At 39.1% G+C, this 23,839-nt stretch overlaps 1 protein-coding gene across 4 annotated transcripts in view; it reads left to right on the top strand.

Annotated features, from left to right (window-relative positions):
• Positions 1-23,839, top strand: part of vps13b (vacuolar protein sorting 13 homolog B) — a 333,331-nt gene that overhangs the window by 205,263 nt on the left and 104,229 nt on the right. For 3 of the 4 annotated variants that reach the window (XM_016670633.1, XM_016670636.1, XM_016670634.1), the window contains exons 32-34: positions 4,694-4,897; positions 10,002-10,128; positions 12,867-13,010. In XM_016670633.1, coding sequence (XP_016526119.1) covers positions 4,694-4,897; positions 10,002-10,128; positions 12,867-13,010 — 475 coding nt within the window. The remainder of the gene's footprint in view (positions 1-4,693; positions 4,898-10,001; positions 10,129-12,866; positions 13,011-23,839) is intronic. The other variant, XM_007550475.2, reaches the window with a different exon arrangement.

Here is a 23,839-nt window from a genome sequence, read left to right as displayed (position 1 = left end):
TGACTGGAGATATAAATCCACAACTCAGAATAAATCCCCAACTTAGAAGTTGTAGAATTTCTGGCAGTACGGAGTGAACCACTGTAGGTAAAGTGTGCTTAACTCGCCAAGTAATTGCAAGATTCATGAATCATAATGCTCTTGAATTCCCCTTCAGCACACACACACACGCATCCCCAGGGATCTCCACTTTAAGCCACTAGGAGTCAGAGCACGCTGATTGAGAAGCCACTGTGGGGCTTTGACTTACCCACAACGGAAATGCGTGGAGGAGTGAGTTGGTGCTGAAGGTGTTGAGCTAATAACATTCAGAGCCAAAGAGTCTGTCTGTCTGCCTGTCTGTCTGTAGTGGAGATCCGACCAAAGCACAGTTCACTCATGAAATATCTGACAAATACAAACCTGATTTAGTTTGAGTTGGAAGAAAGAAGCCTGAGGTCTCAATGAAATACCCTAATTGTGTGTTCTACTAGGAATAACAGGTAGGGAGTCAACACACACACATATACAAACATTATGGCTCTCTATCTTTACAAGGATTTTCCATTGACTTCCAATCATTTCCATAACTTTACCCTGACCATTACCAAAACATACCTAAATCTAAACTCTATGCATATCTTAGTCCTAAACCTAACCCATAAACAGCATCCCTCCTCATGGAGACCAGTGATTCCCCACAACTTAGTATGTGTTAGGATAATGGTCCTTACAACATAACAAATACAAGGCCACACACACAAACATGTTTGTGGGTCCACCCATATTAGGTGGGCCCATATGGTGCATATGAACCATATGGACCATATGGACCCATATGGTCCATACTCAAATACATGGAGTTATTTGAGTAACTCCATGTACGCCTAACCCAGACATTTTCCCCAACCCTAAACATTACTAGTATATTCAGAATCCTAACATTAACTAAAACCTAGTTCACATCGTACCTCTAAACCTAACCCCTGGTCCACTGTATTAGGGCCAGGCTTTTGTCCCCATAAGGCCTATCGGTCTTCAGAAGGTTAGTAAATATGCCACAAATTGTCCTAAATAGTTGCTAAGCAAATACACACACACATGCACACATATTTGTACTTCTATACAATCTGAAGACTTTGGATTGACTTCCATTCATTTCAGTTACTGCATTTATGCCTAAACCCTTACCACTACTAGTCTATTCCTAGCCCTAACCCTGTCTAAAACTTAATTCATACCCTACCTCTAAAAACAACTAGTAGAGCACAGTAGGCCTCCAAAGTAGTAAGGACCAGGAGAAGGTCCCCACTTTCCACAAATGACCTCCCTTTGTTGGTAAATATTGTGAATGTGGTTCTCTGTATATACTATATACAAGTACACACACACACACACACACACACACACACACACACACACACAGATATTTAATCTGCAGACTAGGTAGGCAGTCATTTATTGTATGTGATTGTTGGGGAAATGGAGTGAAGAACAGACCTGGGTTGTGGGTTAAGGTTGCACATTTCAGAGTGACGAGATCCAGAAGCCAGAAGCACTTGGCATTGCCCTGTTGCTTCCTGCCCCACAGGCTTGGGGTCGAAGCATATGGATTGGGTAAAACGTTGATGGAGGTTGGGAGACCGTATAAAGCTACGGGCCATGCTGCAGCCTGCTCCACAGACTCCTGTGCATGAGGCCTTTAGCACAACCCGCCGCTCCCACACATATAGCATTGGACCCTGAGCCTTAACCAGATCCCACTGTGGTTTGTTTTACAACCTTGAACGCAGTTAGCCTTCAGATGTTCTGCATAGTAATCAAGTTCTCCCAGTTTCCACTTTCTCTCCTTTTCAACAAACCTCTTTTCTTATTTAGCCATTTGGCTCCAGTTGTTTTGAGTTTTTTATTTATGTATGTTCATTTAGTTAGATTTTGTTTTATTACAACTACTACTTCCTACCATCCAAAGTTCTGGTTGTCAGTTGAAAGTGGTTCTGAGTAGGAAAATTCATAGTACCAGAACAGGCAGCCGGGCTATATGTTTTGTTGTTACGAGTCTATGTATTTACATGAATTAATGTCTTTATTAACCCGAGTGCTACAAGCTTGTTTATTTGAATAAAAGTATTTCTTTTGGAGTGATGAAGCAGTGGTCTTTCTAAAGCGTTGCAAACGAACAGCATGGCCATGTCTTTACTAGAATCAGCTTGAATAGGCTGGATGGTTTCATTTGGTTCCATATTAAAGTTTGATGTGAGCCATCATATTTCAGCTCTGATGCAGAATCAGCCCAGTGACTTTCCAGTTATAAGTTGGGTTTAGATTGTGTCAGAAGATGAATAAATGTTTTTTTAGAATAATAGCCATGGCGTACTGAGACAGAACTTTTCTTTGAAGCTTTTGATCCATTTTTATTTTTTATTTTTTACAAACGGCAGAATATTGTCATAAAAAAAGTAATGTTTCTGTTTTTGTAATTAAAGTAAGTTTGGCTCTTGAACAGAACAAGGGCCACATTAATTCCCCTTTCCCCCTCTGACTCTGTGTCCCTATCCACCCTCTGGTTTCCTCCATTTACAAATGCATTATTTCCATTAATGTAGTATTTCTTAGCAGATTTTAGATGCATATGAGATCCAGTTAAGTGTTTTCCCCACCTGCTTTACTGTGTATGTTTGTAAGTTTGAAAGTTTTTTTTTTTTAGTTTTTTTTTACCCTTTCTGATTCCTCTTGGCCAAGCAGTGTGGTCTTCACATGACCAATCAAATATGTCAAACCGCCAGTGTTCTCCCCCCACATGTACAACGAGAAAATCTGGCTTCAATTATTATTTCACCCCAAGGGGAACTTCCAAAATTCCTCCTCTCCTCATTTGTCAGAAATGAAGCTCTTTAGTTTCCTGCGATTTGCTGAAATATGTCTTTTGATATTAAATCACACCGTTTTCCACTGGCTGTATGACCAAGACAAATGTTTATCATATTTATTTATGTCATTGGAGATGACCCCGCTGTTCGGCAATGCGGAGACTTGGCTGCAGATTCACATGTTAGGCTGATTGTGAGAAAGAGAGTCCCCCTAAATAAGCCACAGTTAAGAGATAATTTGGAAAGCACATGAGGTAACCGTGGTTTGTTTAAAGTGAAAAAGACAGTGTGGGGTTGCGCAGGGTGGTGGAGGTACTGTTACAAAAACCCTAATGAATCTCGACTGACACATCCCACCCAAATCCTACCCAACTCTTAGTTTGATTTCTATTATGCTTTGTTGATAAATGTGGTTCCAAATGTTGATTAAGGATCTGTTTCACTTGTTTGTATGTCAACAAATCCAACTAAGCCCAGTTATGCACCTCTAATCTCCCATTGCCATTGTTTTTGTTGCTGGTGCTCATTGTCATAACATCATGCTCTGGTAGAGGCCTTCCCAATGTGGCAAGGAGAGCGAAATGCTATCTGAAAATTGCCATTGACGTTGCCGAAACAAATAACCCTGCTCATGCTGCCGCTACATCTGTAGCCATTTTAAGCCTTCATTTATGCCATTTAAGCTCTCATTTGAATTCACCGGCACAAATAAACATTTCATAATGAACTGAAAGCTCTGATGTCATATGCAGATGTCGAATTCTGATTATTCCTTTTTTGCCCCGTGAATTTTCGTCTGAATCTTGTCTCTCGAAGGCAAAATAGATGACATCATTTTTTCTTGGCATGGACGGGTCAGTGCTCGCTCCCTCGACTGCAGCCGTTCCACTGCAGACACTGCTGCCCAGTGCCGATGCATCTCTACATCTCCTCTGCCGTGTTACAGTTTGTGTATACTGTAAAAGTTGTGTTTTTTTGTAGACGGGAATAGAAAGGATAAGAGCAGCTTTTTCAGGGCTGCTGAGCAGGCTCTAAGCAGCGTGTGCTGCCAGTGATGATAAGGTGGCATAAAGCAGAAGTTTGGATAAATCTAATGATTTCACCTGAGGTATGTGGAGGTCATTTTTCTAAGTTTAGTTCATTTCTTTTTAGAAGCTTTGTTTTTTTAAGTCATCCATAGTGAGACTGGTAGAAGACTGGATTTGCAGAGCCTATGAGGAGAACACATTTTGTACTTGTTTTTACATTTTGTCATAATAAAACCACATTCTTTAATTGTGTTTTTATTGGGGTTTAATGTAATAGATCTGCGCAGGTAGGCCTTTTTTATGAAGCGGAAGGAAAATGTTACATGGCTATTAAAATTTTGTACGAATTGACACATAAAAAGTGTTCCCTTCATTTAATTGAAAGCTTGAGGTCGTTTTGTGGGGCCACTTGTCGTTACAGCTAAAATTTTTGCCAGTTTTTTGCAAAACAGCTTAAATGCTCTGAACTATAATTCTGTTTAATTGGATGGGGAAAGTCGCTAAGTATTCATTTTCAGATCTTGTCTCAGTTTGATTTGACTGGACCGTTGTAACATGTGAATATGTTTTTATTTGATTTGGGGATTGCGTGACCAGCTGTGCTGTCAACATGATCTCTCGCCTTAACTGTGAATTTCCAATCTGTTGATTGAGACTCTTGCTTACTATGATTCACAGTACACTCACATCCAACATAAAGAAGAAAAAGTTTTTATTTTTTGTTGTCTTTTACTCTTCTATGCTACCACACTATAGTTCCAAAACTCAACTTAGCATTAAAGTGGGTTGGTACCTTCTCTCTTGTTTTCCCTGCAGGCGTGCACTGAACCTAGGCATTCTGCGTGACCCAGGTTCAGAGGTGGAGGACCGACAGTATCAGATTGATCTCCAGTCTATCAACATTGGTACCGCTCTGTGGGAGCAGCTCAAGCCGGAGAAGGAGGGAGCTAAAGGAGGGGCGTCGGCAGAAAGTGAGAGGAGCTCTCAGAACCCAGCCCTGGAGTGGAACATGGCGAGCAGGTTTGCAGGAACAGTTACAACTAATGCTACATAAGGCTACTTAATGATTTATGGATGTATCATTTACACTTGGTAACCTTTCTTCTCTTTCTGATAAAGAGAGTATCTAAAGTTAGTATGTTAATAATCGTTAACTGGAGTATTCAGACTCTGTAACATGCAGTTTGCGAAAAACCATTTTCTATTAGTATGTTCTACCCAAAACTCCGCAAGTGGCAGTTTTAGCTTCACCTAGTTCAAATTCTGTAAAAATAAAATAATAAAAAATAAAAAATCCTATTACATTTAGCCCTTCACTTTATTGATGCAAAGTCAAGCAGAAAGAGCTGAACTTTTTACATGTTTATATGTACATCTGTTTTTTTATCTGCAGATGCATTATTTACTACAAATTATCAATCGTACTCTAAACAAATACTATGACGTAATTCAGGCGATAAAATGTTTATTTTTTTTCATTCAAAAGAAAATACTGAATTATTCATTTATTTACATTATCTCATTTATTTATAATATTGTATAAAATAAACCTAAGTGCAGTTTTATTTTCTAATTACTCATAATAATCAATAGGATAATTAATTACTAAAATAATTGTTTGCAGCCCTACAAAAATGCCTATTCTTGTAGTTTATGCAATATGTGACAAACATGTATCTTTAAAAATCTATAAAATATCAGCAACTTACTCTGTGACTAAGTAAAGATCCCTAAATAACGGAAAACTGTTTTTTTTTTATTATTATTAAACAGAAATAATAAAATCTCATGCATACAGTCAGGGGTGGTACTAATTTTCCTAATGTTCCCATTATAACTGTGTGCAATGTGACAGTATTTCAGTCAGTTTATTGTTCATTAAATTATTTCCATATTAAGGAGCCTTTACATTTTCACTCATAAATACAAACCGTGACTATTTTTCTGCTTTTATAGGATCAGGAGCTAAAACAAGCAGAAATGTTACAGCCCGTTTGGCACCACATCCTTTTTTCCACTCATGTATGGAAGGGAACTGGCCCAAAACTCACAGATTTGCAGGCAAAAAAACGCAGATTTGTTCCCTGTCAACTAAAAATAACCCTCATGGAAGAATGCATTGCAAGATCAACAGAGGCCTGATTGAGACCGGGCTCCCAGGTCATCAGGCCTTTAAGTGATGCATGCTGAGATTCACACACCATCCTCACCCAGACCTCTTCACTCTCTCGGGTGCAGGTTCAAACTAACTATCATACATACTCATTAGGGACATCAGTATTTTCTTTGTTTTTAGCACACACTCTTTCTTTCTCTCTCTCACATACACACACACACACACACACACACACACACACACACACTTTCGCAGAGTGATGGCCTTTGGAGTCCTGCCTGAAAAAAAGCAGACTGTTGGTGTTGCAGCTGATACTGATGTATGGGCCCTGGGCTCTCAGGGATGTAGTAAGAGTTTTATGTGGCAGCCAGTTGAGATTTATTTACTGGGGTCCTTTTTTTTTAAAAAAAAAAAAAAAGACTCTTCTTCCAGAATGGACTCATGCTACTGTATATGTTCTCATAAATGCAAACGATGCCCACAAAGCACTTAAAAGTCAGTTCAGAGTAAGTAAGTATGTTTTTCAGTCAAGAAAATGTTCCAATTTTTTTAGTAATTGTTTTAGACTCACTTCAGTTTAAAATGTACAGCATGAGAAGTACAGAGAGATATTAATTTACTTGTGTGCTGAAGTACATTTGGTCTAGATTCAATATTTAATGCAGTTTATTTATATGAAACCAGTTCAGCCTGGCGGTGAGTAGCTGTAGCTATCTGCTCCTTGCTGTTCTTGGACCTGACTGCTGTGAGCTTTCTGTTCTGCATGTGTATTGTGATCAAGTATCAGCTTTTGAATCCCAAATTGTCATGTATAATATTACACATAATGCAACTGACTGCAACTCAACTGTTTTAAGTAAACTATACATAATAAGACATCTCTGGTTATTTGTTAGACGTTGGAAAGGTCTGCTCTGTCATCCATCGTTTGATGCTTACCCCTTGCTGCATGTCCGCTCCTCTTCTTTCTTAATAATTGTGTCCTGATTCACGACTTTTAACATGCTCATTTTGAATAATTACTTATAATGCGAATAAAATATAACCTGATTAATTTCATTTTCATTTTGAAATACAAAAATTCCAAGCTAGGACTTTAGTATTGTGTTTCTACTACACTAAATAATTTGGATGTACAACAGTGTCTGTGTTGTACATCGACAAAGCCTTTTCTCTTCTCTTCATTGATGATTCATTTTTACTTCAAAAAACAATCTGATGGGACGCTGGAAAAGACTGTTGGTGTGTTCAGATTGTGCTAAAAATGTTAGCCTATTAGCAAAGCTATTACAAAACCTAAAGTAGCATCTGACTGCTAAACATGTAGCTTCAGCACAAATGCTCCTCAATGCTAACGTTAGCATCCACAGTCCACATTTCTAAAGAAGCTTCCATGAATGATCAGGAGTTCCTAAAATGAAAGCTGAATGGCTATAACATCACTTTCCACTAAAGACCAAAATAACAGATTAAAAACAATCTTTGTTTTTGAGCTCATATGTCTATTCATTCAATAATTTAGCAGCAAAGGCGCTTTTTGAATTGCGAATGTTGCTAAGTTTGTCAACATGGTTTTAGATTAAAATGTAATTAATTCATTACAGACCCTGCAATTAACTCGATTAAAAATGTCCATTGAGTCCCACCGTTAAGAAACAAAATGACCTTCTCTTTCCCTGCTCCCTTCTCGTTGGCAGCAAACACAGTCAGAGGCTTTATTCAGCCTGCTGCTCTGCATGTCAGCCACCACCGAGTCATAACCGAACATGTGATGGAGAATGCTCCAGCAGGTTGAGGAAAGGGGAGCAGAGGAGTCAAGTTCACAGCTTTACTTGTCCGCCACAATCACCGGCAGAAACGCACCGCCTCACTTTTAACAAGCTTTGACACACGTCGCCTCCAGAGTTCACACCTTTCCCTCCATCCCTGCATCAGTATTCTCTGCCCTCTCTAGATTTCAACTCATGGCATGTTCACTATGTTGCCTTCAGGGTTCCAGTTTCAGTAGTTGTGGATCTGTAGCGGCCCCTGTTAGCTTCCTGAGGTTTTGTGAGGAAATTCCAGTACCACGGATCGGCTGACAGGATCTGTCTTCGTCACAGTTTGCAGTTGCCCACTAGGAAACAACCCTCTGTCATAGTGCTGCGAGACACTTGACCAGACCTCTCTTTACTTCCTGCTGCCATTTGTGTTTCAGCTTACTGATTGGTCCGTGTGCCATTGAATTTGAAAAGTTTTTCATGTGCGTGCATGAATGTTTTGGAGGGCATTTGCACAAAACAATTTTGCCAACAGGGAGAGAGCGAGAGAGACGTTGTGTTCTCAAGTCCGTTTGAGTTGTCATAATACTGGTAAATTGAACCGTGCGCCTCTAAGCCTTGCTGCTGAATGATAGCACCTGTCCTCTGCAACGAGACTCTCATTGTTTCAATCCCCCGTCTGAGGAGAGATTAGCCATCACCAATTGGCCTCACAGATCATTTCACCTCTGAATTAGGCCCCTCTTAAATTCTGTACACAAAGAAATGTGTCAGAAAATAATCCCTTAAGGGCACTGGTAATGCACATTTGTATAGCAGAAGTGAATGTGATATTGGTTCCGGTTAAGTACTGTAGTCTGGGCCACCTAGACTTTGGGCCTCTTGTAATCCCGGCCAACTATAAATATTGGAAGCTGCACCACTTGATTGTTTTAATAGCGCCAGATGTGGCAATTAACACCACCTTATAAAGCTCTCTTGTATGTTTGTTTTACTGCTAACAAATGTTCCCACAAATATGACCTGATTGTGGGAATGAACATTAGTGAAATGGAGAGAGTTGATATGAGACGTTCTCAGTTTGATCTTGTGCAAACAATACGGGGTTTGTTCCCGACCGAGAACTGTCAAATGACACCCCAATCTTTCATTTTATTGAAGCTTTACCAATAAGATCTTTGACCAGGAATGTGGAAATCTGTTATGGAACAGTTGGAAAACAAGCTTGTTAAAAAATATATCCATGTTTAAGTGATTTTTTTTATTTTTTTATAGTTTATTAAAAGCCTCAAAATGCTTGAAATACTGGTATGCCATGTTGCCCTTCAGCCAAGGATGCAACCATAAATCAGTTGTCAATGTTTTTTTCTTTTATAAGATTTTTATTGCTGTAGTGGCCTGTATTTGCAATATTTAGGACAGGAAATGGGCAGAGAGACAAGGGGCTAGGAATGACGTGCAGCAAAGGCCCCAGGGTCGGATTGAATTCTGAAAAAATAGCTGCCGTATGTGACATACCCCACGCTCCACCTCAATTGCAAACATTTTCTGCTTGTGTGTTTGTTTACTTTTCACACTTTGCCAAATGGCAATTCTTTGAACATTTTGATCATTGCTAAGCATAACAAAGCAGTGAAAGAGGGACCTATTATACAAAATTCATTTTTTACACGTTTTCACTTCCATTTGTGTCCCGACTGCTTCTAGAAACAGTCCGAGCTCTAAAAAAAAAAAAAAAAAAATCCATCCAACTATTTTTTGGCAATAATTTCATGTGTTTTGGTGTCTGGAAAAAGAGCTGTTTCAAAAACCTTGCGATTAAGTCACAATTAGTGGGCACTGCCCTTCACCTACCAACCCAATGATCAGCTGGCATTACCCTGTATGCACTGTAGTGTCTTGTTATTGACATACTGTTTAGAAACCCTTGGGGAGGCGTGGCCAGCAACAGCTTATTTGCATAAAAGTGACAGAGCCCTACAACAGTTCATCCTGAAAGAAGCTCAAAAAGGCAGAACTGAACTCTCGTTACCTGAGAATGATTTTGTGGACAAAATGTCAAGAACATGTTTTGAATAGCTCACTGACATATCCTAAGTTGTTTAAAAGCAAACATAATGGGTCCCCCATCACTGAATAACTGCAATCTTATGGTCAATCTGTCTGTTAAATGATATAAAACTCTCAGTTTTTATGGAAAAAAATAACAGTAATTTTCGAGCTGAACTATCTTCTCTTGTTTGTACAGCATCAGGCGCCAGCAGGAGCGGAGAGCAATCCTGACGCCAATCTTGACGGACTTCTCTGTCCGGGTCACTGCTGCTCCTGCCATCATCTTCAGCAAAAATCTCTCTCTGGATGGTGGACAGACGGAGGTGAGCGTATCCTCTGCACAGTATATATTCATTTTTTATGAGAAATCTTAGTGTTCAAATTGTCTTTGCTGCTGAGTTTCACAGTACTGTATAAATGTAAAGGAAGTCTCAAGCATGAGAATCTCTAGGCAGGCATCTTTGAGACACATAGAGAGGTCAAAAACACATGGAGAGTTTTCAACACAAGGGGAAAAGAATAACAAGAATATTATTCTTGTTATTCAGTGTAAATGCCTGTCCATTTACACTGACATTATTCAGAGAGGCAGTCAGGAGGTCCATAGTAACTGGAGGAGCTGCAGAGATCTTCAACAATCACACATACAGTCAGAGATGCAATCATTTAGATCTGTGTATGTTAATTTATTTAAATGGCTTAGTCAAAGTTTTAAAATCATTTCATAATGAAAATCTGTGGAGAGGCCAGAAACTCAATGGGCACAGATACTATCCATCAGCCTGACTGAGCGTTAGATGTTATGTAAAGAACAAGAGGCACAAATGTCAGTCTCTAGATCTGCAGAGTTTGCACACACTTAACCCAAAGTGACATGTAGCTGTAATCTCAACAGAGCGTGGCTCCATTAAGCATTGACCCGAGGTGACTAATCACATATGCACACCACACTCTTCAGATCTATTTTTGTTAGTGATCTTGAATACTATGTATAATCTTTCTTCCACTTCACAGGCATTCAGTACCTTCTGCTGCTCTATCACAAAATAACCCAATAAAATATACTGATGGTGAAATGAAACTGAATCTTTGTTTCAAAGATGTAAAAAAAACAAGTGTCAGAAGAAAAAATAACTAAAATATGAATATATAGGAGAAGTAATCAAACATAAAATGCTAACTTTCATATTCAGTTTGAAAAGGAATAGGAAGAAGTCAATGCTTGTTAAATCTAACTCCAAATTGAGTCACCTAGTATATAAAGTGTGCATTTCAATCTAGTTACAACGTGGCATATTGGAAAAAAGTTTAAGTGGTGTGCAAAGCGCTGTAATTACCACAAAGTATAATGATATATTTTTTAAAAAGGAATGTATCTTTAACCAGTTCAACATCTTAACTCCACATTGTCAGTAGATTGTCCATTCTAATAGTTTTGGGGGTATAAATGTATTCATCCCTTTGTAAGGGTCTGCTCACTACACCAGCTAACTCTTTGTACCTTTTGACTGCAGCCTGTTAAAGCCATGATTGTAGTCATTACTCTTCTAATCCGCTGTTCATATGAAAATAGACATTGATTATGTGAGATGTCAAAAGTATTTATGTTTTGCTCTTAGCTTACAGTAACAAACTCATTTAGAAGCCCTCCACCAGTCCAGCGTGTAATGGAGGTTTTTGACCTCCAGAGTTCAAACCTTTCTGCTTATACAGCTGATGTTTTCTGGCTCGGCTCTCGGAGACTTCCTGCCTCTTTGATGCCTCGTCCGACCACGCTAACGTGCCCCCTGACAATGTGTAACAGCTAATCCATAGTTTTTACTGAGAGACACACATGCGCACGCACAGAGACCAAGTAATTTGTGTAACCTCCTGTGATACAGAGACCCAGAGCCAGGAACAACATGAACGAAGCAGGACTGCATAGTGTTGAAAAAATGTCTAGGTTGAAATTGTCATTAATTTTACTCCCCTCTACCCACTTTATAGCATTTGTTTATGCTTAAAATACAATATAAAAGCTACTTTAAGTTCATTAAAGGGGCAGTATTATGTAAAGTTTAGTTCTACATAATGTAAAGTTGAGCTTTACATAATGTTATAAAGTTATTACCTCATCAAGAACATACCTAGATTCTTTCATGCATGTTTGAGAAATCCTTTTATCTCCCATGGCAACCATTCAGCTGTGCAAAACACCTGGGTGGACATAGCCCCTCTTCTGAGCTGCAGTTTACAAGCTCCTGCCTCACAGAGTGTCCCTCCCCCTCGACTAACCTACTCAGCTCCTTCTGACTAGCCATCAGCAATTAGCAAACACCTGGTGGAACTGCACGCCTGCTGAGCTCATTACTGGAGCTACTTCTGGCAAAAATTTTGTTAAATGGTTAATAGAGGAGCCATGTTGTGATGACTTCCAAAAGATGGAATTTCAGAAAGAGCAGACGTTTTTAAAGAGACAGAGGCCCAATTACGAGGAGTTAAATTATGAATTCAAATTTTTTTCAAGTCATATTTGATGTATACAACAATTTTATAACAATTGAATGTAACGTAGTTTCTTGATTGTGCAATGAAATGGCACCATGTTTCTGGAAAATACACAGTACTGCTCCTTTAAGTTATTATTCTCAGCTCTCTATTAGTAAAACGATCATGCAGTATTTATACGTTTTAAAAGGTCTGTGTTATTTATATGTTTTAGTGAATTCTGTCCAGCAGCAGTGTGAGAAGGTACTGTAGTTCTGCTTCATGTGTGTAGCTCAGTCAGTCCTCAGTGTTAGTGAGTAATATCCTATCCGATGGAGCCTCCTGGCTCAGGTTTACACTGCTGGCTGTGGGTGGGACCCTGGAGAGGACAGAGGGTGAAGAGCGGAGCAGAGGAACACAGTGAACAGAGAGCAGGACATGTGCACACAGTGCTTGAGCATTGTAGAAGAAACAACTGAGAGGAGCAATAAATGAGACCACAAACAATCCCAATGTTGTGTTGAGTGTCTTTCCCCCACCCCCCACCCCACGTCTTTTCTTAATTTCCCTCCTACCTCCCCTCTCTCTTCAGGAAGTGGTGGTGTGTGGCCACTCTCTGGAGGTGAATGTGACCAGCAATCTGGATTTCTACCTCAGCGTTGCCCAGGTGCAGCTCCTTCAGCAGCTCCTCAGAGACAACATGGTGGCCTTGAATGCTTCAGAGAAAAGTTCTGAGGTAACTTCTGACCCCATATATGTTACATATGAAAATGCTACTGCTGAAATATTTACACCAGTGGTGTCCAAACCTTTTGTAATGTGGGCCCAAAGTTGTCAAGTCAGAATAATTGTGGGCCAAAGGAATTCCTAAAAATACAAAATTATATTTGTTTTTTATTTTTTTACTCCTCAACAATAAATTATAATTAAACAAGTTAAGAAGTTATTATTATTATTATTATTATTATTATTTTTTTTTTGTTAATCTTTGCAGATCCAAAACTTTGAGTTTTACACTCTGTTAAAACAAAGACATCCAGATTGCAAATTCTTTTGGGATCAGATGGAAAAAAAAAGAAAGAAAAACATTTTGCCTATTTTCAGAAGTAACAGGATTTGCATCACTGTCTCTTTAAAAATGCTTGCTGTATCAAGCGAGGTTTAATAAATGAAATAAAAGCCGATTTGGATTCTGCAGCCTGTTGATAGTCGGCTGATAAATCTGGTCCTATTTACTATGAAATGGAAGACAAAGTAAAAAGAATGGTTGTTAAAAGACAAACACTTTTTACTTCACATTTTCCATCGCAGAACATTTTAATTTGTTGGTTACAATTAGGCCACCTGTTCCAGCGGGCCACACAGAAACAAACAGTCAAGGGACCGCAAATGGAACATGGCTGAGCTATGGTCACCCCTGATCTACACTGTATTCCCTCAGTCATGCAGTAAAAATGTCAGCTTTGTTTTTAAAGATGGTAGGTTTTATTCTCCTGTTTACGTGCCGCGTACTGTCCGATTGATCCCGGATTGCTGAACAAGTGAACCAGTTTTCTCTGAAATCTGTCAGGATAAGCTCCTCTGACACCATTTCCTGACTATCAGTGCTGACTTTTGTTTTTTGGGTGAATCCAACACATTTAAATATTTACTTACTCAGAGCAAAGCAGCGCTCTAATGTGGCATTAGTTTACTGTGCTGTGCTCCGCTGCAGCCATCAGGGCCCTTCCTATTGTTTACAGGACAAGGAGCACCCAGGCGCCATTTGCCCCGTCTGACCGCTTAATGAAGCTTTCTAATGGAACACAATATAAAAATATTTACCAGCATTGGTGAGGAAGAGATTCCCAGAGGAGGAGGACAGAGGAGAGAAAAGGAGAGGGTGGGAGAGGGGGGCTAAATGAAGTGAGTCCACAAAGGAACTTCTCTGTTCACTTATTGTGAGACTCTTTTTGGAAGCATCTCTTTAGTTCAGTGTCAGATGACTCAGTTCTTCTGAAGGCTTCCGAAACACAATAGAAGAAAAAGAAGAAACTGCACAGAAAATCCTTAAGTACTAGAGCATAAACAAAGTGTTTCTGCTTATTAATAGGGAGAAAAAGTAATACATTTGTTTTTCAGATTTCTATTTGGAAAAAGACTGAATTAGCAATGATTCATATTGTATGATAGTCATTTGACATAAAGTTTAGGTTTTACTTAAACATTCTGTGGTTGTAGTTATTATTGTCCATCTTTCGCCACTAAAATCTGCTCCACAGAGTCAATATAAGTTAATGTGCTTGATTTTTTTTTTAATCATTATTGTTTTGGCATTGAAAGTTGAGTTTTGGCATCTTTGCAGTTTGGACCCTCAGCTAATTTTTCCTCTGGCTTTGTGAACACCAGGAGGTTTTTGGATTGGTTGAGCAGTTTTCTGTCTGCTGTCCTGCTGATTACTGGGAGTGTTATTGTCTAAGCAGTGTGAAGAGTTTACAAAAAAAAAACATTTATCTTTTCTCTAAATGTGAACAGATAGCAATTATCCATATTGTATGATAGTCATAATAAAACATTTGCAAGTGCTCCGTTTTTCTCAGTAGAACATTGTATTGTAGCAATAATCTAGTTGTAACATATCCTCCATTTACCTCTCAGTTCTCATTTTTGATGATTTCTCTGGTTCCTGCTGCTGTTGGTAGAAGAAACTGAGCTTAAATCCATAGTTTTTGTTTTGTCAGCCTGGAAAACATTTGGCTAGGTGGTCATGTAACGTCCACGTGCCTGTACCTGCAGCGCCTTGTGATCAGCTGTGTCAGCCTGTGTGCTGCTGGGCTGTAGAAATTACTCTGAATAAATGTTATCTGCCTCAGGGTTAAGCTCTTTGTAGCTCTATCTAGTCTGTTTGGTTGAGTATTGTGTGTGTGTGTGTGTGTGTGTGTGTGTGTGTGTGTGTGTGTGTGTGTATTTAGGGGCTCATTTTTCAAGCTACAGAGCCCTCTAGTGGTTACCTTTACTAAGAGTGCTGTGTGATTCATCAGATCCTGGCTCCTGTTTAAGCCTCTGTTCTTTCCCACAGATAAAGCACATCATGCAACACATATCAGTATAAAGCTGCCTGTCAGCTGACAGCAAAGGAGTAAAATATGCATTGATAATATGCCCTTTCACTTTAGTTTTAACTTTATTTCTGATATGTATACAGTTGGACAGTGTTCTTTGTACAAGCTGCTCAAAGGATCAAGTTAGAAGACATCTGGTGTGGTTGAATTGTTTCTGTTGTTGGGATTCTAAAAACATTTCTTGCATTACTGTCCCCAATTCAAATCAAAATAAAACTTGGCTCCATTCTTCCTGATTTTTTTCACCCCCCCTCCCCCCACCCATGTGCAGTTTGTCTTGAATCCCATTCTCTGATTTCAAACAGTTCCCATTACCCCTTACAGCTGTGTTTTATTGTCAGGGTTAATGAATTTGTTTTGTTGGGGCTTTCGGGTTCCTTGGCAGCGGGAGGCAAGCCAGGCGCGTGGGGAATGTGTGCAAGCATTGTGTAGGGTTTTCAGTCATCTCTAAACACTGTGCTGTGCCATAAATCTGTTCATACACACACTCAGTTAATTGTCTTTTATTTTCATTCTCCCTCTGTGTGCTCTGAAGCCGTTTTTCCACAGTTGGCGTTCCAGTTTCAGTTCAGATCCGGACCGGGATGCAGAGCAAGTGTAACGCGATTTCTTAGCGGTCCATAAGCAGATGTGTTGCTCTTTAAATCGCCGGATTATTAGAATGTTTATCATGGCGTTAGCCGTGGTTCGTCACAGTCTGACTTCATCTCAGCGTTTCCCGGTTGACGGTAATGATGATGAAGTGAAATGAAGTTGGGTTGGGATCAGGCAGCTTTCAGCAGCAGGAGGTCCCACAGCCAAGGAGCTATGAATAGATGCGGTTTCCAGGACTAATCTGGCTGCTATGTCATCAGCCGTGTCACCCGGCAACACAGAAAGGCATACCATCAAACAGACACATGTTCAACATACACAAACACACGTACACATGCGCTGCACATTCCCCGCACGGTGAGTGTCTGCCACCTTTATTTGGAAGGCACAAAAGTAATACGCCTGTAGGACCAACCAGCTGACCTGTGGATGTGTGAATGCGTGTGTGTGTGGGTGTGTTTACATGTTTTCCTCTCATGTCAGCTAAACGTTATTATATCATGTTAACCTTACATATGGACACTTCATTCATACAAAGTGAATTTTGAGAGCTGATACTTATTGACATGATGGAGTTTGATTTAGACTCAGAATTCTGATTAAGCATTTATTATAAGGTTAAAGGGGTCCATGCATCAATTTTTTTTTGTTTTCATGCATTTTTGAGATTCGTGGCAGTCATTCTGGGATGCTTTAAAGCTTTCTCTTACAAAGATCCTCCTCGGAGCTGCCATCTCCAAGCGGAGTTTCCACCTCACAGAGCACCACACCCCCACGCCTCCCCCACTCAACTCCTCCAGACTAGTGGCAGCAGCAATTTACAAACTCTTGGTGAAACTGCAAGTCTGAGAAATAGCTTATAAAAACTATTTCTCAGACCAGATCCAGGCTTGAAAGAGCAGTTGTAAACAGCAAAATGGAGATGCATTGTTGTGATGATATGTTGAAAGCAGAGTGTTGGAAAGAGTAGAAGTTTCTTAAAGAGACAGAGCTCCAATTTCAAGGTGTTGAATTGTGAAGTCAAGTTATGTTTGATACAGCATTTTTATAACACCTGAATATAAAGTTAGTTGATTATGCTATGAAATGGCACTATATGCCTGGAAAATACATAATACTACCTCTTTAAGTAGTAAGGGGTAGTATTTTAGAGTTACTAACTTTTAGTAACTAGTAAAAACTTACTTTTTGAAGATAAATGTTGATTCTAAAACGATTCTGGACAAAATGTCAAGTAGGAGAAAACTTCCTATCACATGTAGTTATCCAGCTGATCAGTTATATCTCTACTATACTTTTACTGAACTTTAATTACTTTTCTTATACTCAGATTTTACTTGTTGCACTAACACAGGGCTATTTATCATTGCAATGTTGCCGTCGTCTGTTATTATACAACCTCTCTGTATCCCTGTGCTGTTGCCATGCCGTTGTTTTAATAATTTGCTTTCGGGACCAAAGCGATCGGGATTCAGGATAGTTTTGTTTTGTAAGCGTATCTTTGATTTCCATGTTAGTGTGTCTGGCTTCCTCTCTTTCTGACACAGATACACAAACACACACACAGATGCAGCCTGGGTCAGCCATGTGCGTGTAGCACTGTGTGAGAGGAAAATACCCTCTGGTGCAGGGGGAAGTCCCGCTCCACCTCATCCTGGGATGATTACACGCATGGGAAGCAGGACTTTAGACTTCCTCCAACACTCATGGATACACATTCACATGGTTGCCAGTGCACACACAGATATTCCAGAGTGCTACAGACATTTAGGAAAGGGTATTCAACCTTGACAGAACCTTACACTTAGAGATTTTAGTACAGACACATAAAGTGTCAGATAATAGTACCTGTATTAGAGCTCAGCCTCAGCATGTGTTGTTTTTCTTTTCTTTTCAATTCTTTTGTTTCCTTTTCTTTTCTTCCTTCCCTGTTCTTTCCCTGTCATTCATAGCACTGTCAAAAATCACACGTAAAACAGTTCTGGCCCATCCTGGACTGGCTGGTTACATAATAAGCTGGCTGATACCATGGAGGGTTCTCCTCTACAGAATTTATTCTATATTTAGGGTAGTGGTATGTGTAGTTTTTAGTTCCAACCCAAATGAGATTGACTGGACTGTCTCACAAAGGTTAGCTACTGCTGTTTTTATAAAACAATGAGAGCTACGACAAGCTTCTGTTGGAATTTAAGATCAGGGATTTTTGATCATACACACCAAATGCTCAGTTATGATAAACTTGTTGAGACTGCATAGCATCTCATCCATACATCATCTGTCCATGTATGGACAGATGATGGACAGAAAATTAGAGCTTTAGAGCAGGAAAGCTCTAATTTTAAATTCCAACTGCATTAGATTTAGTTTAGCAGTATTAGCATCTTTTGTCAATGAAATAGAGTTCAATTAATTTCTTCTATTCTAAGAGATCAGACTGTAGTCTTTACTATTAAACATAAATAAGGGGAATTATAAAGCTTACAGATGGATTGATCTACACCAGAGGTTTTCAAATTTTAGACCCTTAGAATTGACCACCATGCCCACTCAACTGCATTATTACCATTATTTCTGTAAACTTTTTCCTATTGGTATACTTGATGTTCCACTCTTACATGTTTTCACTTATTTTGTACAGTAAAACATGAATCTGCTTTAGATATAAGAGCTTCACACATTGAAAAATCCCTGATCTACACAAATAAGTAAGCCCAATATCAAGAGTTGGTCTCAAATTAATTAAGAATAAATTCAAACCTTTCTTTTCCTCTCGAACTAGTTTAAGCGCAACCTAAAGTTCCACATGTGAAGCTGGTGACGTGTCCTGCCCTCTTATTCTTACTCCAAGTAGGAGTGCTTTGCTCATCAAAGCCACTGTGTTGTTGACAACCTTGGCTCGGGAAGCAACCTCTGGCTTTATCCTCGTCTGTCTTATGTTTAATACAAAGTGTTTTGAAGACCGTTCCTCTTTGTGATGAGTGTTTCATATTGTATGGTCATTGAAGTTCCTCCTTTTTCCTCCAATAGCAAAAAGTGAGATGTCGAAGGAACTCTTACCTGATGTAATTGCCAGTAAAAACAGATAGATGAGTTTAAAACTATAAAGCAGGCAAATAAAAGGAATAGGATCATAGAGACAAAAAAGGATGATTTATATACAGTCTGAGTAAGAACCTATTAGATTTTTGCTTGAATTTCTGACTGAGATTATTGTATTTTTCTGTTAACATGGAAGTTGGTGTTCCTGGCAGAGCAAATCAATTCTTAACCACTTAAGTTGGCTGTTAACCCTCTCTGGGGTCTGGACCACCCTCCAGTCCCCCATTATCTTCCAATGCTGCTTAACTCTATAGTCATTCACCCTGTTGCTGCCTAGAGAGCTAACAAATAGAGCTCTTCACGCAGCTAACTCCTTTTCTCTTTGGCTGATTCACATCGGTAAAGTTACTGTCATTATCATTGGATTATCTTCAGCACATATTTTCACAGTCAGTGTTCCTTCAACGGCCCGTTTTTGTTTCGAAACCGTATCTGTTTTTTTCTGTCTTACTGCCCGTCTTGTGTGACCCAACTGTTAATTGACAGCCAGTCATAACAAGTCGCCTTCTCTGTTCAGCCCTAGCATCCTAACCAGCTTTCTTTTCTAAACATAAGCGTAACACATTCCTAAATTGACTCCTTGGAAACCTGATCTATTTGAGATCAGTAGCAGCTGAATTTGCTGCCTTTTCAATCAGTTTTGGCAAAATTGGCGTGAAAACTCCAGATAAAAATTGTGCAGGCTGGAATTCCAAGCGGAGAAACAAATGGTGCCTTTGAGGAGAGGCGGGAGGCCCCCCAAACGTGAACCCCGGGATCAAGTGACCAGTCAGGTAAGCAGGAGTCAGTAGTGCCCTCGCTCTTTGCCTGCAAGGGAAATAGGGTCACAGACCCAGGGGAGTAGTAAAAGCAGGACACGGCAGGCCAGTTAGTAGACTTATTTGTAAACGCACATCTGAAACTTATTCTGTGAAAAGTATCCAAGAATCTGTAAGGAATTTCAAAAGAGATTCAAAGAGGAAGCCTTTTTCTCTACACCTGTGTAAGCAGGTTTCCAACTAAAATAACAGCTGATGCAGACTAATGGGTGACTCAGAGAATTTAGCATAGATGCTGTGTCTCCTCTACTTGATTTGTCCAGTAGAAGTAACCACAATATTGCACAATTTCAAGACATTTTTCATTGTTTGCGTTCCAAAGTTCTGCTATGTTTTGTTTTCACCAGATACATTTATTTTCCATATGTGATTATTTAGCTTAACCTTGTTCTGAATAGGACATGTTGAAGACAGTTTCATCTTATTAATGTTTCTTCAATGAATTAAACACTGTTTAACATTTGCACTCACCGCCTACTTCATCACGTACATATGTTTAATGGTTTTTAACCAGGTTCTTATTTGCACAAATGGAGAATTAAGGCCCCAACATACTCGGGCGTACTCGGAGGTCCACGCGGACTTGAAGCAGACATGACATGTCCGCACAAGGATACATTTTTACGACCGCGCGTAAGCGTACGCGTACTCTGTGTCGCACATTAAACTACCTGGTGGAGACAATGTTCACATCGAACTGGTTTTCATGTGACACCAGGCTGATAAGATTGATAAAAAGGGTTATGTGATTTAATATTGTTTTAAAGTTGGCATCAACATGATAAAAGTCGACATAGAGCTGTCGCGAGGACGTGATAGAAACATAAGCGAAAATGCTTCACAGCAACAGGCTTTATTTGCTATATTCACGCAAATATTGACATGGTGTATTATGCAGAATTATAAGAACAAAAAACAAGACATCATTCTAGACTTCTTTATCAGCAGCGGAGCAGAGAGGTGGTCCGATAAGTTGAGTCTGACTTTTTTTTTTTTTTTTTTTTGAACAAGGCCAAGGAAAGAATGATTGGGTAATACAGTCATTTTGGATTGCTGCGCAAATTATTTGAATGTGGCCTGTTTGCTGATTGCCAGACAAGCTGCTCTGATTATTTCAGATGCTGTTGATCGGCTGGTATTTTCACGCTAAACCATCTCAGATTTACAAAGTACAATCCATTGTTGTGGAAGCCATTTTAGTCTCAGTCTTTTGGGTGGAAATGCTTCTTAGTTTTTAATTATTTCTAAATGTGATAGTTTTAGTCCAATTCATGTTAACAAACAGTTTTAATCAACTTTTACTCAGTTTTAGTGAAAGAAAGTATTATTCTTTACAAATTAAATTGGAGAATTCCTGACACCTTTTTAACTTTTGACTGACAGGTTGTAAGCACAATAAGCAGAAATGTCTGACAGACCACCCAATAGCATTTTCTTCTAGTAGTTTTCTCAACAAAAACTCTCAGAAGTCTAGACATGCTTTAGTCATCAACGACTCGTGTTTTTCTCATTACCGTCATTAAAAAAGGGGGCTTAAACAAAAGAATGTTATTACTGTGATTGTTAATGGAAACGACATTGTGTCCATAATGGAGATACACACAACCCTTTTCACATTATACACCTTCTGGTGGTCCCACACTTGGTACAGCCAAGATTAGTAAACTTAGTACCAACTACAATTTTGCACATGTTCACCCAATTTAAGGAATAACCAATTAGAAAAACATTCCCTGCTTTGATAAGTCTTGACTTCAGCATCAACATTCAGATGGCAGAGCCAGAATTTGGTGTAAGCAACATGAAATCATGGGTCAGTTTTCTGTCTTGTGGTGTTGGTGAGGTAATAGAGTGGGGAGTATTTTCTAGACTCTTTAAATGTCCCATCTTACTTGAATCTTCTTTCTGGCCTTGCTCATCCGTTTATGAACACAGTGTACCCATCTTCTGATGCAGTTGTCAAAGCTGGTCTGTTGAATATGACAATCTGTTCACAGCATTCCAATGGCTCCTTTTGTCACCATCTTCATCTGACAGAAGATGGACAGATCTGCAGCTGCAAACTGAGAGATGCTGTTATGTCAATATGGACCAAAATATCTCAGGAATGTTTTGAGACCTTGTTGAATCTTTGGCAGTAAAAAAAACAAGGTAGTTCTAAAAGTAAAGGCAGGTGTAATATGGTATTATCTATGTGTAGCTAAGTGAATTTTATTTTTTGTTTTTTTCACAGACAAAATCATCACAAAGTACTGTAGAGAAAACAAAAAAATACTAATGCCAATAAAATAACTTATAAATAAATTCATATGTGTAAGGGAACAATCAGTATAAGAGATCTTAGTCATTGTTTTTCCTTGCTTGCTTGCAGTTGTCTAGCATAGTGTGTGGGGGCAAGAGCAAAAAATGACTCACGCTCCACTCCTATCATCTGCGTTTCCTCTCCTGACAATATTAGCTACGGTTGGTTTGACTTCGATTTTACACCAGCATCATTTATCTTTCCTAATCTTTGCTTCTGAATTCCTCTGCATTTCCTCCTAAAACTTTATTTCTAAGTCTAAAATAACTGAGTATCCCAATGAAGCACAAATCTGTTTTCTAGCTGAGGTGTTCTGCTGTCTGCAGGTTGTTTTGCTCTGATTATCCTCCACCATTGTGCACTTTTGGCCAATGTCTTCATATTGTCAAAACTCTCCTCGCTATCTTGGATAAGGATACGGGTTCTTGCAACATTCTCCTTTGTAAACCTAACATGTACATCAGACTTTGTTTCACTGTGTGCTGGGAACACATCCAGTGAGAAATTAAAGGAAGATTACTTCAGTCCTCCCAATCCTTCTAATTTCAGCTTTCTTGTGACATTGTGCCAGAATCGTTTTTGCCTTCCAGTTTCTCAGATATTTCCTTTGTTCACACTCTTTTTGTTGTACTTTAAGGTGCTTTCTAATTTCTCCACATATATACGTATCCCTGTAGCATGTCATGTCAAAGCCTACATTTGTGCGGTGGATTTAACAGACCACCCAGAGCTTATTACACTTCCCAGCCTGTGCTGATTTAAACAGCCTCATCTCACCTGGGTTTGCCGTTATTAGGGGCTCCAATTTTCCATGGATCCAGTGGAGTGTGAAGCCGAATTGTTTTTGTTCTGTTTGTTTTTCTTCCATCAATAAATGCCATACTGCAGCCGACAGTAATTATCTAGGTCCAACACTTTTTGGCTCATAAATATTTGGTCACACAAACAAACGTGATATATCACCATTATGGATGATACAGGATCACATGGGCTAGGCTGCAACCGTTTACGTTCATTTCTTTGCTACTAAGTAAGCTAAGTAAGGGATAACTTTCCAAGTTGGGTACAATCAAACATCTCTGGCTGCTGGGTTAATTAGGTAAATACATACATTGTAAGAATTACTTCGATGAAAATTATACCCTGAATTAGAATTGGCATCCTGAATGTAGTGCACAGTTGGCCCACCTATCCATGATGCAGTATTCACAGATTTTTGCATACAGCATAACCAAAATAAAAGACAGTGCAGCTTGGGATACTAGAGGTCCATTGTACTAAACTTTAGAGACACCAGATATCGGCACATATAATGTGGAGGAGTTTAGGTTATAATAGTTTGATTAAACTTTATTGTCTACATTCATTTATCTGAGACTATTTGCAAAATGGCACTGAACAGTCAAAGTATTTGATAGTTTAAAGTCTTAATCTGACTCTAAAAACGTTTAGAAAATCACTTCCAATCTAACTACCTTATGATCTAGTTCAGCTCCATTACTCTACATAATTAGTTTTGAAGTTGATGGTCGCTGATATATCTCTGAATCAGCTTGAATTATTGCAGTCAAATTTGAAAATCATTCTTTATTAGGTTTTCAAAGGTCATTTAAAAGCAGATACAACACTAGTGAGCTCCACCAACAAGTAA

Source organism: Poecilia formosa, unplaced genomic scaffold (genome assembly GCF_000485575.1).
Source record: "Poecilia formosa unplaced genomic scaffold, Poecilia_formosa-5.1.2 Scaffold36, whole genome shotgun sequence".
NCBI lineage: Eukaryota > Metazoa > Chordata > Actinopteri > Cyprinodontiformes > Poeciliidae > Poecilia > Poecilia formosa.
The sequence above is the reverse complement of the archived record's forward strand: the minus strand, read 5'-3'. Positions and strand labels throughout refer to the sequence as shown.